Below are 19,095 nucleotides of genomic sequence, written 5' to 3'. Positions count from 1 at the left end.
AAGGCAGGTCGACATGATATACATCTTGCAAGATGCATATAACTGCATATTGGAAGTAAGCAGAACTAAAAAACGTTTTCGTCAGTAAAGATATGAACTAATTTAACAAGTTTCTTTCAGTTGTTAAGAACTGCTACAAATAAATAATTGGGTTACGAGAACGTTTGTCGTTAATTTCTTCTGAAGTATCAAATTGAAAAACTCATAGTTATTTTTCTTAACTGGAGCGATAGGTATTATATCCATGTTAAGGTTATCAAAGTCAATCATGTTTAAGCATATTCATGCGTGTAGCTATCACTATATCGAACCCTAAAATATATTCCGAAACAAATATAGCTCACCTTAGCTTAGCAGAAGGAAATATTAAAACCAAACTTCAGGGAAAAGATAATGGACTTTTATGAACTATTTCCACGCTTCATTACTTGGTTTGTTTTGACATCCTACTTGTATTTTCATATTTTAAATGAGTGTTTCAATATTTATTCGCATCATTAAAAGAAACAATTTCAAGTCGTACAAGCAGTATAAATATTTTCAGATACCGTTAAACACTTTTAATCATAAGTTTACCAATACTGTTTGGTATAAGTGAGACACATATGAACAGTTCTTAGCAACATCGTATCAAGCAACTGCTACGATGATGCTAATAGTTTTTAACTGACCTTCGTCACAGTAGTAATGCCACAGTACCGACTTTGATTACAATACAAGTTACAATATCAATAAATTTGAAAAAAATACATCAATAATTTAAGAATGGACATGGATAATTTGAAAATTGATTTAATACTTAGTGAGATAAACTAAATGTTTATAAAAAGATTCATGGTTAAACGTACGGGATCGTTTACTAGTTGAAGACCACCAGAGTATAAACCGTTGAGTATAGACGTGAAACTGGCTTTTACGTCAAATAGGAAACACTAAAAATTATACAGTGTGGAAGAGATCAGAGCAACACCTACCTTTGTGGAAAACCCCCGAAACCCCTGACGGGCTACTTCACTGCAGTACATTTTCGAGCTCCTATACAGGGTGTGACATGTGTCATTGTATGCAATTGAGAACGTGCAAGAAGTATCATAGTGAATATCGTTTAATGATACGCACTTTGAAACGTTAAAGACCTACGATTAAGCTTAGGAACTAAGGCATCACACTACAAACAAGTCGGGAAAACCAAAATATTACCTCTCCGTGTCGAGAAGATTATATAACCTTAAGTATCCAATGAAAACGTCGACCTTTTGCCCTCATCCTTTCCCGCGCTTTGCGCTTCCGCATTTCATCCTTACTCTCAACATTATCTTCCTCCATTTTACATATAAAAATCAAATACTCACAAAAAGAAGTGGCAAAAACCTGCTGGCTCTTTACAACCACTTAATTTGACTTAATATCCAATTTCCAACAACAATAATATACCGGTAGTTTAATTGACAACCTACTAGCATCGAAATTCTCATAAGGAATGGCTCCCGCGGATAAAAAACGGCAATTTTCAACTATAGGTGGGCGTTATCTCATAAGATTTGAAAAATATCATTTGTCTTTTTTACCAATGCCTAACCGTTTGGATTTTTTAAAGCAGTCTTAGCACCAAAAAATATTTTTGAATGAGGATAAAAAAGGTCTGTCCTCTCGTAATTTTTTAAGCTTTTATCATGATTACTCTATACAACAGTAACAAGGAGTATAAACGCATTAGTGGAAGCAGTATTTTTTTCCCAAAACAATCTCGCTTATGTTTATGCAATGAATGAAATATATCACAATGCACGGGCCTTGATAGATATAGGAGGCAATGAAGGAAATATATCGCATGCGCGGGCCTTGGTAGATATAGGAGGCAATGATAATCTCTCTCTTTGCACGAGAGGTTTATCTTTAATATTTAAATAAATATAATTATTTTTAATTATTTTAATCTTCAATAATTAACATTAATAATAGTTAAATCGTTTAAAATAAAGTTATACTTATTATCTTCTCAAACTTTGCTAATATTGACGTTTAAAGTGAAGGGTACCCCTCTTCCCGCTTTCTTCAAATTTTGGGGTATATATACGATTCGTTTCCATTATAATAGTAAGGAAAAACCGCAAATGCGAAAACCTTTGGTAGCGATCCTACCTTAGGGAGGCTAGACGTTTCTCGTAACCCTAGCTGATCGCCGCGTATATCCTAAAACCAAACGATGATAATGGAGTAGAAGCCAATGATACAGATTGGTGTCTATGTGGAATAGACGGAAGACCAGTGGATGGTGGTGTTAGAAGGCAGTGTAAGTGCAGACGGGTGTCAATGTGGGATTGACAAAGAACAAAAGATGGTGGTGATTAGAAGCCAGTATGTACAGACTGGTGTCCACGTGGAATGGACGAAGACCAGAAGATGGTGGTGATTAGCAGCCAGTAAGAACAGACTAGTGTCCGTCTAGTATGGACAAAGACCAGAAGATTGGTGGTGTGAGAACTCAAGTAGAGGAGCCATTTCCGTGACTGTGAAAGCAGTTCGGAAATGGCGAACACGTTTGCTCCGATACGCAAACTGCGAACGCGGTCACGTGGGTGTAACAACGGACAGACAGACACACACACACACACACACACAGACAGACAGACACACAGACAGACACGGCCGTTACAGAACCTCTCCTGGACTACGTCACACGGAGAGGTAATTAAAGGGCTGTTTGGTAAACCCATCAGCGTAAATGTTCGATTTGCCTACCGTCGTGGTGTAGGCACTCTTCAAGACGATTGTCCATGCCTTGTATTACGTTTTCTAGCATTTGAGGAGTGATTCGTTCACTTTCGCTTCGAATTCTGGCCTTCAAGTCGTCTACATTTAAAGGTTCTGTTGCAAACACCTTCCCCTTAACATATCCCCATAAGAAGAAATCAAGTGGGGTTAGGTCAGGGGATCTTGCTGGCCACGGAATTGGTCCACCTCTACCGATCCTACGGTTTGGAAAGTGCTCAGTTAGCCATTGGCGAACATTGACCGCCCAATGTGGTGGCGCACCATCCTGCTGAAACCACAGGTCCCGCATCACTGCTAATGGTATTACGTCTATCGCATCACTAAACTCGTGGCGCAGGAAGTGCAAATACCTGTCACCAGTAATGTTGTCCTCGAAGAAGAAAGGTGCGATGATTCTGTTCCCCAGAATGCCACACCAAACATTCATCTTCCATCGAATTTGATGGTAATGTTGCCGTAACCAGTATGGATTTCGTTGGGTCCAGTAATGTAAGTTATGTCGGTTTACCGTACCATCCCTGTGAAATGTCGCCTCATCAGAAAAAAGAACCTTTCTTAAGAACAATGGATCGGCTTCAATTAGCTCGCGCATGGTAAGACAGAAGTCTTGACGTCTTAGGTAGTCATCGTCCGTTAAGGCTTGATGGAGGTGGATATGATAGGGCCGGTAGTGATGCCGATGTAAAATGGCAAGAACGGTTGAATGGCTTAGACCAACCTCTTCTCCGACCGCTCTACTACTAGTATGAGGATTGGCTTCAAAACGTGCTAGAATGTCGACTTCCCTATCATGATTACCAATTATACGGTCTCTTCCAAGTTGACGGTCTTGCACGACGAAACTGCCGAAATCTCGTAGGTTGTCTCTAATGTTCGTGAAGGTTCTTCGAACCGGCCTTCGTCGGTTTGGGAAGCGTTCGGCATAAAGCAATGCCGCTTGTTGAACGTTACCGCGATATTCACCCAAAATAAACGTCATGTCCAATTTTTCTCGGTTGGAGTAGGCTGCCATTCGTCTACGACACAGGACTTACAACGTTTATACGAACCAAGCTGCTAGTAACGACGCGTACGTTTGATTGAATATTGTGCCGAATTCTCAGTGCCGCGGAAAATTCTGACCTTCGTAACCTCGAATGGATTCCTTATCTTAGTAGGCCAAAGCCACGAGTTTAGTGATGCGATAGACGCATTACCATTAGCAGTGATGCGGGACCTGTGGTTCTAGCAGGATGGTGCGCCACCACATTGAGCGGTCAATGTTCGCCAATGGCTTACTGAGCACTTTCCAAACCGTTGGATCGGTAGAGGTGGACCAATTCCGTGGCCAGCAAGATCCCCTGACCTAACCCCACTTGATTTCTTCTTATGGGGATATGTTAAGGGGAAGGTGTTTGCAACAGAACCTTTAAATGTAGACGACTTGAAGGCCAGAATTCGAAGCGCAATTGAACGAATCACTCCTCAAATGCTAGAAAACGTAATACAAGGCATGGACAATCGTCTTGAAGAGTGCCTACACCACGACGGTAGGCACATCGAACATTTACGCTGATGGGTTTACCAAACAGCCCTTTAATTTGTAGTGTGATGCCTTAGTTCCTAAGCTTAATCGTAGGTCTTTAACGTTTCAAAGTGCGTATCATTAAACGATATTAACTATGATACTTGTTGCACGTTCTCATTTGCATACAATGACACATGTCACACCCTGTATACGAGCTCGAAAATGTACTGCAGTGAAGTAGTCCGTCAGGGGTTTTCGGGGGTTTTCCACAAAGATAGGTGTTGCTCTGATCTCTTCCACACTGTATAAAGAGCGACATTTTATTCTTCTATAACACTAGCTGCTACCCGCGGCGTCGTTCGCGTGTAATAAGAACTTCCATCAAAATGATACAAACAATGAATAGATTTTACTGATGACTAATATTTTTGTAGCACCCTAGGAGCGAAGGCACTCGGCGTTGCCCGTCAGCCCGTCGCGACATGATTTTATTACTTTTCATGCGGACATTATTACACAAAGAAGGGTTTTTAAATTTCTGGCCGCAAGATGGCAAGCAATTTAACCCGAAAGACCATTCAGCCCGTCTATAGGTTAAAGGAAACCAGTGTACTAAACATTTGTGAAATCGGTTGAAACGCGCGAACTTTGTTGCATAGAGAAGATCTTTTTCATTTCTGAGCGCCATTTTTTAAGATGGCGGAGTATTGGACAAATCTTTCTTAGTACCCGCCTACTATACTTATGAGTAACATTCTTGCAAATTTTCAGCCTTGTAGGGCAAGTGGTTTGGGCTGGGCGTTGATTATCAGTCATCCTGTCAGTCAGTCACTCAGTCAGGACTTAAATTTATATAGACAGAAGTAAAATAAGGGACTAGAAGTAAAGAGCTCTAGCATTGGTAATAGATCTTGGCTTCCATCGCGCCTACACTAGAGAGAAAACAGTTGGTCGAGTTCCAAAAACATTTTCTACCCCCTTACCCTCAACCTAAAGCCGTGGAACAAGAACGCGGGTGCTTGAATCTAGTGCGACCGTCTACCGCCGCGAGCGTCTCACGTTTTGGAGGGAGAATTCAGAAACCGCTACCGAAGGGCAAACCGTTGGTGTGTTTTGTTATCAAGAATTTTCACTTTCGCCAAGTGAAGAATTTGGTTAGCTAGATACTTGTAGTCCTTTATCTTACTTCTGATATAGATATAGATTATTTGAACAAAGCATTCAAGGGCTTTTTATTTCCATAAATTGCTTATTGTGAAGCTATCCTAACGGATAAAAAAATTTAATGTAAAATTCGGGAAAATGAGTGCTATGCCATCGTTGGTGAAAACATCTAGATTTTCAATAATAATTAACAGTGCCTCTTCTAATATAGAATTTTATTACTCTCTGTAGGGTGCATTTCATTCAAGGCAGGTCGACATGATATACATCTCGCATACTGGAAGTAGGCAGAATTCACAAACGCTTTAAAAGACAATCTTTTAAAGACAATCTAGTTTAACAAATTCCTTTTAGTCGTTAAGAACGGCTAGAATTAAATAATTAGGCTATGAGAACGTTTGTCCTTTATTCCTTCTGAATAATCAAATTGAAAAATTCACAATAGTTATGTAGCGAGATGGATTATGTCCATGTTTTGGTGAACATGGATATCAGATTCAAGCATGTTTAACCAAATTCATGCGTGTAGATATCACTTTATCCAATCCTAAGCAGAAGGAAATATTAAAAATAACAACCATCAAGGAAGAGATAATGAACTTTTAGAAACTATTACCAAGCTTCATTACTTGGTTTCTTTTGTTTTGACATCCCACTTGTATTTTCATATTTTAAATGAGTATTTTCATTATTTATTCGTATCATTATGAGAAACAATTTCAATTCGTACAAGCTGTATAAATATTTACAGATACTGTTAAACACTTTTAACCATAAGTTTACCAATACTGTTTGGTATAAGTGAGACACATAGACAATGTGACCAGTTGTTAGCCACATCGAATCATGCAAATGCTACGATGATGCTAATAACTTTTAACTATCTTCACCGGATGGGTTCGAAACTTTAGTCTTTTAATTTTTACACCTAAACGCATTTGGCACAATACATTTTAAGATGAAAAAACCTCCATGCAAAATTTAGGGTGGCTTCTTGCGGGTCACGACGTCCTTCACTTAAGGCTTTGCCTTCAATATTTTTAATTTCCTCCTTAAATTGGAATGCATAATTGTCTCCACTTCTGAAATTGTTGATGTGACTCCAGGATATGGTAGGTTTTTTAATATACAAATGACATTGATACAACCAAATGGACAAAAAAGCCAATTATATCCTGCAGTCTATGTCTGTTTAAAATCCAGAGTGGCAAATATACTTCAGTGCTGCCAAAAATTTACTTGCAATCTTGTAGCATTTGGAATTGTTAATCGGTACAGATATGTATTTTGCCTTGCCACGAATTTGTTGTCCGATGCCCATTGTAATCGATAAGTTTCATTTATATTTAATCTCAGAACAGCAAGGCAAATAAAATGGGTCAAGAAGAGTTCATCAATGTTGCTTTTATGTGATTCCCAACCAATGATGTTCGCATAAAACTGTCCCATACAGTAGGTACTTCAAATAATCTGATTCATTGTAGAGTTATACATCAGAAATTCAGAATGCAAGAATTCGGAATCCTCTGGAGAAAAGTTCAAAAGCGTTTGGGTGCAAGAGCTTGTGATTGTTCAGAGCTTCGTCTTGTCGAAAGTGAAATTGTCTTCTATCCTGATGTATTTTGTAACTCCCTCTCGGGCTAAACTTTCATTATCTCTGCAAGCCTATCGGTTCCCACTGCAAATCAAGCTTAATTTGCAAACGTTGAATGATGTTGAACATTTTTCCAGCATTGAATTATGATTCTCCCCCATTTTCCCCAAAACAGTTTCCCCAATTCCCCTTTCTCAATACAATCAATATTTTGGAACAGGTAAATATTTATTGTTCAAGAACCTTAATAAATGTAGCGTTTATTTTTCCCGAATCTTAAAAAAAGGCCCGCTTTTATTATGCAAGAACCTCAAAGAAAATAAAAATATTTTTGAAAATCAGTGATCCTACCACTTCCAAACCCAACCTAACCTTTCCAAACCCTACCAAACCTAACCTTAACCAACCCAACCTAACCTAACCAACCTTTTAACCTAACCCAACCAAAGCTAAAATAACCTTACCCAACCAAACCAAACCTAACTTAGTTATGTCCTGCGTGCTCACTTTACCAACAGAGTCCAAAGGCCTCCTCGCTCCTTCATGACCTCTATTACTCGTTTTTTTACAATCGCCGAATAGACATCGCCAGTACATCCCCGGGCTAGGGCGAAAAGGGAATAAAAGGTTTTGGGCGAAATATTCTTTTTGGGAATCATGGGATTGGGGAGAATGGGAACATACCTGAATGATTACTCATTTGTTTTTCTTCAGCATCAGCAGTTGAGAGTAATAGCTATACAGAGTTTGGTTCAAGTTACCATTGATTTGAATTTGGATTAAACTTTGCAGCACAAAACAGACTTTTTGGCTATTTTGGGATATTATACTCCAGCATTTGATCTTCATCAGTTTCTTCAGACATCATTCGTGTTGAAGCATAATGAGTAGCCTGTCCTCCTCCGTTTACTCGATTTCCTTGTTGTGTAACGGGCGTTTCAATCTTGATAAATGAATCTCTATCCTTCCCTCCTAAATACATGTATTTCTAACCCCTTCACTCACCAAGCCCAGTCTTACTGAAAACACGTGCACGGGACCTATCGAAAAATTCCTAAGAATTGGTGTCCTGTTTTTCTATAATTTCCCTTCGAGGTACTTTTGCACGAAGGGGCACCCCCAAGGATTGTATTTTGGATGTCACGTTTTTGCTTGCTATTGAAGTGGACGGGTTGCTCATTATCTTCTCTTAAGTACGGATATCTTTACCCTAAACTAACCCAGGATTACAAATATTCTAGAGGTATTTAATTCTCGAAGTTTTAACTGTTAAACTCATCGCTGCAGTTAATTTAATATTTAAATGTAATCAATGCTATCTGGGCCTACGCTATAGTTGTAAAATCATCTTTCTCAACATGTCAAACAACTCAATTGTATCTACACCAACTTTTTCAGTTGTTTTCCCCTCAGTTGTCAAGGACAAAAGCATTTGCGTCAGATGGAAGAATATCCCTAATTGTTTTGGCAGCAGAAATATAATGGTCAAGTAAAGCAACATCAACCAGTTTTGAACCAGTCGGCAAGTAATCATCAGAGGTTTTAACAAGCTTACGTACGTCAGGATAACCATTCATGAATGCCCTCGCAGCGTACATCCTAACCCGATCGATGAGGAGGAGTTAATATTGCTTTCTGTGAACCGCGAACGCGGTCCGGATATTGCTAATAAAATTGCTCCGATTTGCCAATTGATAACATAGTGACAGACACACAGACAGATACGTCTACTGTAATACCTCTCCTTGACGTCATCGTCACTCCGAGAGGAAAAATTCGACCGAGAAAAAAATTAAAAATGTTCAAAAAATATTCTTGTACACTTTTAAAACTAAAATTTATTTTATAAATAGCTACATCATACATGTTCTTTATTATATTATAAAGCAGAAATGGGCATAACTTGTAACCAAATAACTATTACGATTAAAGAACTATCTGCCCCAAAAATCATCTTGAATTGACACTTTTCGATTAGGTTTAAAAAACTTTTCTTTTTAAAATATGGACGTTTTCTTGGGTGCAAATTGCAAAATGAAGTTATAGGTGAGATAATATAAAAAGATGCACACAGAAGAAGTTATTTTAAATTCGATTTTCCATTCCGTCTATTTGTGATAGTAAATAAGTATTGTATTCTTGAACTTTACCGACTAATAAGAAATAATTCCAATTGCAACGGTTTAATATCTTAGCTAATTTAGATGTGATTTAACTGATGAAGAAAATTGAATTAAAATTCGTGAAAATGAGTGAGCATTATGCCAATGTAGGTGAACATATCTAGATATGCAATAATAATTAATGGTACCTTTTCTATATTTATCATAAATTCATTCACGTTACTGTAAGAGTATAGGAATTTGGATTTAGACCGTCATTATGACCTATTTCATACTTTGTAAGGAAAATTCCGTTGCAAAATTTATTCTAACGTGACATTTTAATGTTAAAATTTTACTAGTAGAAATGTTTAAAAATTTTTTCGAAAAATATCTTACATTCATCTATTACAAATACATCACAAAATTTAGAAACTAGAGTGTGTAGTAAGCGTGATGGCCGAAAACTTAGTATCTTCATACGCTAATTTAGGTAAGACAATTTTTCAATCGTTAATAGAAAAGACATTTCTGAAAAGACATTGTAATTTGGTTTTACTCAATAGAAAATTTACATTCTTATTGGAAACGACTTCGTGTGTTATTCACGGGAATTTAAAAAAACAGTAAATCAGGCTCACATATTCGTTTGTCATTAACTAGTATAAAACTCCTTTCGCGGTGGCAGTAAAAAAGTGGTCACGCAGTTATACAATATTACGTAATGGGCCCATTATATCTATAGTGGTTTAAAATGAATGAATAAGTAAATTAACATTTTATGGTTTATTTAATTTGAAAAGAATCCTTGGTTGCACTAGTTGCAGCCCGAAATTTAGGAGCGGCATTATGTTGTCGAAAACTAATGGGCTTTGGTTACCATTAATACAAGAGCATAATTTTCAATAGTTGAACGCAATTTCTTTAATTCTATCAAAGCTGAATATCATTTAAATAAATGTGAGTCGATCTTGAAGATCATAAAAATCTTTCAAAGATTGATAAGAACGATTTTACGTAAAATTTCTTCTGCAATTTATGAGCCTGTAGTAGAAAAAGAAATTGCTGTATTTATTCCCATTATAAATTTAAATAAGACTTATATAGCTATGTACCTATTTTAGAACGGTCGTGCAAAATTTCACTACATACAGTACCACTTCAAAGATGAACACCAACGCAGCCAAAGTGTTTCCAACAACAAAGACTCGAAACACGGAACAGAGAAAGATCAAGTCCATGGGTTCGTCCAATATCAAACTGTCAGACTCGTGCAGGTAATTCTGAGCTTTAAATTTTTCATTAAAGAAATGTGTGGAAAGTAGACTAGTTTCAAAGATTCTTTCGACACTGTGGGCAAAACAAATATAATATAATGAAAATATCGACGCTTGATTAAGGGAATGGGATACGCCAAATTACTATACGAGGAATACTAGCTAAGCTAACCGTCATTGCTTTAATGCACGTGTAATAGTATATAGAATACTCCAAAATTTAAAAGTATTTACCTCAAATTAAAAACTTAAAATCTAAAATTCTCATTGCATTATAGTTCTGTGCTACTTAGGCTCACTATTGCGTCGTAAAAGTAACATCATGGAGATCCATGATTAAGTAACTCTTGAATGGAATGAGCAAGCCAATAAGGGGAAAATACACGGTGAATTGGAACCATTTTAACCTCAGCTGATATCCGTTTGTTTTCTATCGCGATGATATTACTGTTGCGGCTAAATTAAATACTGAGCCTCAGTAAGTTAAAACATTGAGACGTTCATTAATAAATGATGGGAGTTAAGGAATTTTCGGAACAAGGCGTTTATTCATGTTAAATAACTATGAACTTAAATGAACGACTATGAAGTAAAATCTCATCGAAATCTCATTATTTCTTTAAGTATAGAGATATACTTACGTGTAGTCGATATTTTCCAAGATTTTTCGAGGAATATTTTGGTTGAAAAACATGTGGGCGAATGCAGGCTCGTAGGTTTTCTTTCCCACATAAATCCGTCTTTGTTGATCATCCAGTTGTTTTTTTAGTTGAATCAAATGTCCTTGACCTGAGTCCCAAAACATTTGCGTTTGTTCAATAATAGCAGCTCTGCCATACGCCAATCGTTTCATAACATTCGGATCAATAAGGAATTTAAATGATTCCCCTCCTTTTTTCCATAAAGCTGAATACGCAGAATCGTTTCTCTATAATTTAAAATGCCGACCATTAATTACTTCTGCAGAGATAATGATGTCTGTAATCGATTTCATTTTATGCCATCGATTTCTAGTTATATCAGAGTCAATCACTTTACTTGATAAAAATAAAGCGCGACTTGGAGCATTTTCCTTTTTTAAGAATTCTTAAAATGGGCATGCTTTGAAAGAACCAAGGCTTAACGAAGAGCCTTTGGATTATACCAGATTAAGTATAATGAAGGTTTTCAATTTCAATATTTTTAAAGTATCTTGGGATTCTGGTTTCTTTAGAACCTCGTTAGTCGTTACCCACCGCCGCACACATTTTCAGTTGAACTATTTTGAACTGCCCCGCCTCGCATCAAATAAACATTTCATAATCTCTCGCATTAGAAAAATTATTAGCCTTGGTCAAATCTTTTCTTATTGTTAAGTGTTTGATTGAGATCAGACTATTACTCTAACTTTCAAACGGATTTGAAACTTATTTAAACTCTAATGTAGATTAGAGACTAAAAATTAAAAAATTATCAGCTTCGTGCCTGGGTCATGTCTTTGTTTTATGAAAGACAAAGCTATTCAACCAATAGACTTACGCTCATTAACTGGAAAATTTTGCTTCCCGATTTCATCATAGCGAGAACGTTAGACGTTGAAATTAAATCTTCAATGGTATCAATTTTTGATGAATGACCAGTCAAAAGTGTGCCAGTCAAATTGCCCGACCACGCCCAAGTCAGTACCAACGTCCCAAAAATCCAAACTGAACGCAAAAATCTCTTCACTCCACGTTTTTCCAAAGATGTTACAGCTAAATTGCATTGAATACACATCATGGGGGGGGGGGGTTTCCGACAAAATAATGAAATGATATCTCGAACAAAATGGGTAGGCCAAATGTATCGAAAGAAATTGCGACCCCTATACAAAACCTTGATAACTTGGACTTGTTTAATCATTTGGTTCTGCAGATTTTTGTTTCGCTAAATTGATTTGGCCCACCATCGTGGCAATATTGTCCCATTATAGGGCGGTTTTGCTCCAATATCCGTGAATTACCAAAAATAAATCGATACCTTGATTGAAATTAAATTTACTTCGACTTTACTCGATTAGTCAATACATTTAGCAGGTTTTCTAGTTAGTGTTTTTTTACGATGAGGAAGTTAGCATTTGCCTCTTCCCACTTCTCTTAAAAGCATATTTTAAGTGACATGTCTAAAATATTAGCTATTTAGACCACGCTTTCGTTGAAGCATCGAAATGATTTTATCATCAAACTTTTTACTTCCCTTTTAAATTGGACTCGTGCTTTAGCTAATTATATATTTGATACGTACGATTCCGCAGAAAATCCGAAAAGTAAATCCAAATGTATTTCGTGAAGATTCCCGAATTGGACTCCCTGAATCTCATTCTTTTTCTGGCAGCTACAAGAGATACTAACGAAACTAATATCAGTGACAAAAGGTTGCAGATCCATACTGTGTTCTCGAGTCCCTTGATGTAGAGCATCTTTTGTGAACGCCCGTTTCTAATGGGCTCGCTAGAAAATATTGAGTTGGAATCGAAGTAACTAATTGGAGCTACATGAACTGCCAACGCATCCCTCTCAAATGGGCAAAATTGGAGTACAACGGTGTCTAGAATCTTAAGGAAAATTTAATTACTTTTGATTCAGAGAATAGATACGGCCATCAGTGTTTCAAAGCGACTATTACAAACAAGTGATTTTTTCGTAAAAACATAAAAGACGATGTTTTGTATCAGCTACTACTTCTCTCATGTTCCTGATATTTAGTGCTTACTTTTAAAGTATATTTAAAAAAGAATAAACGTTTTAGGACTATTAACATTAAATTCCCACATTTGTAGTAAGACGCTTTTTCTTTTAAAACCCGATCCATTCGTGTACTTACACCCTTCTCAATAGCTAAACTATGTTTCACAGAATTTGATATCCAATTAGTAACACTGATCTCCTTCAAGCGTCCTTCGACCCATTTATTACTCACAAATATAAGTCTGAAATATTATTTCCAAATTTTGTCATATGATGTTTTTTGTTTAGCCAAAATATCATAAATGCTGGCATACTTCACATTTTTGAGGCTCAAAAGCACGTAACGACCTATTGCATATGCCATATTGTAGTACGGAGAATAAGGCGCCGTCAAAAAGTCCTTCTCCCATTTCTCCAGCCACTATTTAATGTATTTATTCACTTTAAATTATCGGCCCTGATATGTTTTCCGATGACTCAAAAAAATAAATAGTTAAGTGCAGCGTCATATTTTGGTCGGAGTCAACGTTCACGCGTAATATTTTATCATTGTTGTAAACATATCTTTGCGCGTGAATATTCTTAAATTGGTTAAAATTGTATATAATTGGCTTTAAAAACTTTTAAAAAATCTACACTATTATCTGTGGCTATTGTAAGTATATTTTTATAGCTTTGAAATTTTTCCTGACACGTAGCTTTTATAAAAAAATTGATCGATATGTAAAAACTATCTTCCTATTTGCTCTCTATTTATTAATTCTGATATGAATTATTTTTCAAATTGATGTTAGTAGTCTTATTATAAAGGAGATTTAGTTTACTGTTTTCCAACAAGTGTCTTTCGACATGGAAGGGTTGCTGAATATGCTCTTTAAATTGAGTGATCTTTAAACTGAAACACTTGTGAATTTTATTTGCCGACTCAAAATTCTGCAAACGACGTAGTAGAGTAGTGAGATGAATTAAAATTTAATCTTTATAACTTAAATAGTAGTAGTGATATGAAATAAATTGGTAAAGTTACAAAACAAAAAATCTAAAACTTAGTGGTGATAATATTCTGGGTAAAATGAAGGTAATAAAAAAATATAAATGTGTAATTTCGAAATAAATGCTACACTTAATTCTTAGGAAAGTGCTTAATTTTTGCCTCATCTGCAAATGCAAAAGTCAAGTTGTAGCGATTGCTCGAGTTAAATAGTTCTTCCATTTGGTTTTTTTTAGTTAAAATTTAATTTTTGGCTCAAGAGTTTTTTCCGGGTATGATCAAAAGCCACGAAAATCGGAAAATTTGAATTTTTTAGCGTCCTCTCCTATGGGATAAACTCGAATGGCGTTTGAAGCATTCCTTCACTAAATCGACTCGTAGCTTCTAATCACACTACTCTTCGCAACTATTATTAATACAAGGCAGAACATTTCTATTTTAAATGTAGAAAGTCATTTCGTTGTTCATATTTGATGCAACGAAAACGAAAAACGAAAGAAGATGATATATTAAACTCCAATATATCAAAAGCAGTTTTTAAAACAAGAGGCGGCTGATTGGAGTCCTCAGTATTTCAGCCAATCTCTCACCACAAATTTGACCCTTCCAACAGCAGGAACCAATTAAATTGTACGAGGAGGGTGGGGCTAAAACGGATGCCTTACAGAGATAGGCAGAAGAAAAGCAATCATCAAGGGACGCCACTAGTTTCGCATTGCCTTTAAATATTGTTATATCTGTCCTTTCGTGACCATTACTACAGAAAGAAACGGGGTAGTAAACTATCTGGAGGGTGCATTCAAGGCAGGTTGACATGGTATACATGTCGCAAGATGCAAATAACCGCTTACTGCAAGTAAGCAGAATTCACAATCGTTTTCTTCGGTAAAGACAAACTAATTTAGCAAGTTCTTTTTAGCCGTTAAGAACTGCTACAAATAAATAATTGGGCTACGAGAACGTTTGTCGTTAATTGCATCTTAATTATCAAATTGAAAAACTCATTATAATTATTTTTCTTAACTGAAGCGAGAGGGATTATATCCATGTTAAGGTTATCACAGTCAGGCATGTTTAAACATATTCATGCTGGTCGCTATCACTTTATCCAATCCTAAAATATATTTCGAAACAAATGTAGCTTAGCTTAGCAGAAGAAAATATTAAAACAAAAACATCAAACAAAAGAAAATGGACTTTTTGAAACTATTGCCAAGCTTCATTACTTGGTTTGTTTTGTTTTGATATCCTACTTGTATTTTCATATTTTAAATGAGTATCTTCAATATTTATTCGTATCATTATGAAAAACAATTTCAAGTCGTACAAGCTGTATAAATATTTTTCAAACTGTTAAATACTTTTAATCATAAGTTTACCAACACTGTTTGGTATAAGTACACATAGGCGATCAGAACAGTTCTTAGCCACATCACATCATGCAACTGCTACGACGAGTTTTTAACTGACATTCGTCATAGTAGTTGTGCCACAGTACTGACTTTGATTACAATACAAGTTGCAATACAAAACCATAAATGTCGTCTTTAAAATATTTAAGATCTTGTGATTTTTTTTCGTTCAGTCGGTTTTAATATGATATCGACCAAAATCACCTCGGTTATCACACCTTTCGTGAATTAATCACGCATAATCAATCGAAGAATTCGAAAATCCAAAATAAAAATCATAATCTGTTGAAATAGAAATAATAATAATAATCTAAGCTTTTTGTCTATGAAGGGATTTCCACACTAAGCCTGTGGCTTAATTACAGGTGGGTCCCTTTACAATGCATAGAGGGGTGCCACAGCTAACCTACAGCGCCCTATACTAACTATTACCGTTAACCTCTGCAAGTTTTAATGGAAAGGTGAAACCGGGTTAGACCGCGGAGGAAAACTCCTTTTACCAAGCGGGGAGAGAATCTGCAGAAGGATTTGTTCCCAGATTTTCACCCGGTGCCACAGTCCGGGATCGAACCCGGGATCCTCTTGCTGTGAGGCGAGAGCGCTAACTGCTACGCCACCCCACTGCATTCATCGACGTCCACGAAAAATCCAGTGGTTATCACGGCATTCACCAAAAAATCACCGGAATTCATTGGAATTCAAACTGAAATCACAAGTAATCTGCTTCAATAACGGAAAATCATTGTAATGATTATCGAAATCACTGAAAATAATCGTAATCACGGAAATCAAGGAATTAGTTCAGAAATCATCGCAATTCACATAAAAAAATTCAGAAATCAGTAATCAGGTGTACAGAATTTTGGCGGATGACTAGCCCCTCACAAAAATCAGGTTAGGTTATTTGCTTTATGTAGGAGGGGAGTGATATTTTTAACCACGTGGCAACCAAGAAACATAGCGCCAGGAAGTTTAAAGAGAACTGAATTCAACAACTGTACTCTAATCCTCTATTTATGTCTTCTATGATAGAACAAAGAGTCATGCCACGGTTGTTGGTATGATCGGTCAAACTTCCATTCTTTGTTGCATGTTCTCTTTTTGAGCAGCTAGAGATAATTGATCATCAGTATCAGAGATAATTTATAATAGGGAGTAGAAGCTCTTGCCCTTGACAGTGCTAAATACAATGTAGCTCAAACAAGTAGGCTGCGACGCTAAAACTGGCCAGATAAATTTCCGGTCATATGAAACTCCTTTAATTTTAAAGACTGCCCTCAATCACAATTGTTTGAACAATTACCCAATAAGGGTTCGCGATTTCGAGTGCGACTAGCGCCATTTGGAGTTATTTTAAGTCAGACGTTTCCCTTTTCCTAAAAAGGTAGTGTCCATCTCCTCTAGAGACCCTCTCGCAACATTCTAGAACCACCCTAGAGGAATGGGCCACAAAACATTATACCGGAAATAGACCTGGCCAGTTGTGTTGATCACGTGATTTTTGAGCTACAAAATATTCCTCAGTTTCACTCCCTATTATAAATTCTCTCTGTCAGTATGAAGAAACGTTAACGATCATGCTGAATATTGTTGACGTGTAACGAGACTCTAGTGTTTACAGACCAATCGAGTTTTCAAGGAACTCTTCATAACGTTGAATAATTCATTATTTAAATTTTCAACGCCTTTAGTTGCTTATCAATAAATAGCGACAGAAGCATATTTAGGTATTTAAGTTTGTAGATAGCCCTCGTTTCTACTCGGAGAGGTTTATTTATTTTGGTTTCCCAACTTGTTAGTTTTATTAGAAAAAGACAGTCACACGTACACTGTTCGACAAGATGTTTTTGACAACTTCTTGACGACGCCCAAAGCTATTGTTTCAATTTATATTTAATCTGAAATTTCATTAACATCTTTGGAAGGTATTGTACGTTAACACTCGTCATATCATTTAATTGCATTTTCTTCTTATTGAAACTTACACATAACCTGTATTTACAATAGAAAAACTTTATCACCTTGGGAACGTTATGGTAAAATAAAGTAATTTGTGACAATCCCCCTTAAACCGGTTCCACGACTAACATAGATTTAATTTGGCCTTGAAATTGTGGCTCTTTCGCATATACGTCTGTACTTTTTTACGAAATAGAGAATTTATAACCCGGAGAGGAAAAAAAATGTTAGAATTAATTCTTTCAGAAAAGCGCCACAACATTCACGTGGTGCTCACTTGTTACTTGCTGAATACTGAATATTCGCTTTTCGACGCAATGTTCGTAATTGTATTGAACAAATTGCGTACTTCAATTTTTATGTGCATAGATATAGTAAAAAACTGATTAATGTAAGAAGAACGTTGAACAAAGGAAATTCCCTACTACATGGATTGTTTTTATGGGAGTGGCTTATAATTTCAAAACTCATACTTGCCATCTATCGGCCTTATTCTCTTATATTTTTCGCTTTAAATATGGATACTGTATAAGGCAAATAATCATAATAATAAGTTGTAATTGTACTAAAATAAAAATATAATCAAATACTTTAAGAAACATGAATTAAATATATTCTTAACTTAAAACTTAATTCTACTAAATCGTAAGTTACATTGCATTATTTCCCGCTTGGATTTTTTACAACTGGCGCAATTTCTGAACGAATTATTTAACCAGGAAAATATACATAATATTGATATTTTTGACCACTAGAAGTCGCTATATACAAAGTTGGTGAGTGGGGTCAAAATATAAGCAGACGAAGTTTCTTAATGAAGTATACGAGGATGGTACCAGAGGCCGAAGCTATGATCCGACGTTAATCTGTTTTTGATATAGTATACACCTTACAAAATCGGGGGGTGGGGGAAAGCAATTAAAAATATTACGGAGGAGGACCTTGACATACTGCTTCGCGTCCAATCTTCAGTATAGATAATTCGATAAATAACGTGTTCAGAAACCAAGACTAGGCTAGCTAACTCACACTGCCTCTGGCGGTGCTTCTTGGCGCGAGGGAAATAACCTAAAATGGCGACCTCCACTCCTGTGTGGTTGTTTGTCTGCAGGAATTTTATGGAATGGTCCATTATATAAAGTATTGGTTTAAACATGTAAATTAAAACACAAACACACGTAGCTTAAAACCAACGCTAAGGAGGGGGGTGTGAAATTACACAAAAAAGGCCCCACGATCTGCACAGGCTAATTGGCGCCTATGAAGTTCAAGTTTCATAAATTATTTTTATCGACTGAGAGAATCTGACACTCAATACTCACAGCCGAAGAAGTAGGTCACTTGGAGTTGCATTACTATGTTATGCTATTAGTTTAAACCTTTTTTCTTTGAAAAAAAATGGATATCACGTAAACATACGCAAAAAGCAGGTGTACTCGGGGTGATGTCTTTAATCATGCGTCCTTTTCTCTCATCAATATTGTACATTGGAATTTTTTTATCAGTTCTTCTTCGACTCACATGTATTTAGTTTCATCTCCTTTACTATATACTTTTTGGCGTCCCAATCTCCCTTTGATAATGACAAAAAAAATCTCTAGGAGAACTT

At 36.3% G+C, this 19,095-nt stretch overlaps 1 protein-coding gene across 3 annotated transcripts; it reads right to left on the bottom strand.

Moving 5' to 3' along the window:
• Window positions 1-9,679: 9,679 nt before the first annotated feature.
• Window positions 9,680-18,983, bottom strand: LOC149651851 (uncharacterized). Of its 3 annotated transcripts, none has more exons than XM_089848951.1 (8): window positions 18,809-18,983; window positions 13,439-16,290; window positions 13,261-13,366; window positions 12,682-12,991; window positions 11,938-12,152; window positions 11,061-11,347; window positions 10,258-10,492; window positions 9,680-10,186 (listed from the first exon to the last, which is right to left on the bottom strand). In XM_089848951.1, exons 2-7 carry the CDS (start codon window positions 13,486-13,488, stop codon window positions 10,258-10,260), a joined length of 1,203 nt encoding a protein of 400 aa, XP_089705077.1. In that variant the 5' UTR covers window positions 13,489-16,290; window positions 18,809-18,983; the 3' UTR covers window positions 9,680-10,186. The 3 variants fall into 3 exon arrangements, with proteins under 3 accessions (XP_089705077.1, XP_089705076.1, XP_089705078.1); XM_089848950.1 differs by having other exon boundaries at window positions 13,439-18,744; window positions 18,809-18,891; XM_089848952.1 differs by lacking the exons at window positions 13,261-13,366; window positions 13,439-16,290; window positions 18,809-18,983 and adding an exon at window positions 13,063-13,253.
• Window positions 18,984-19,095: the final 112 nt, after the last annotated feature.

Source organism: Phalangium opilio, unplaced genomic scaffold (assembly GCF_054372755.1).
Source record: "Phalangium opilio isolate 3A_F unplaced genomic scaffold, DU_Popi_V2 ptg000082l_1, whole genome shotgun sequence".
NCBI lineage: Eukaryota > Metazoa > Arthropoda > Arachnida > Opiliones > Phalangiidae > Phalangium > Phalangium opilio.
The sequence above is the reverse complement of the archived record's forward strand: the minus strand, read 5'-3'. Positions and strand labels throughout refer to the sequence as shown.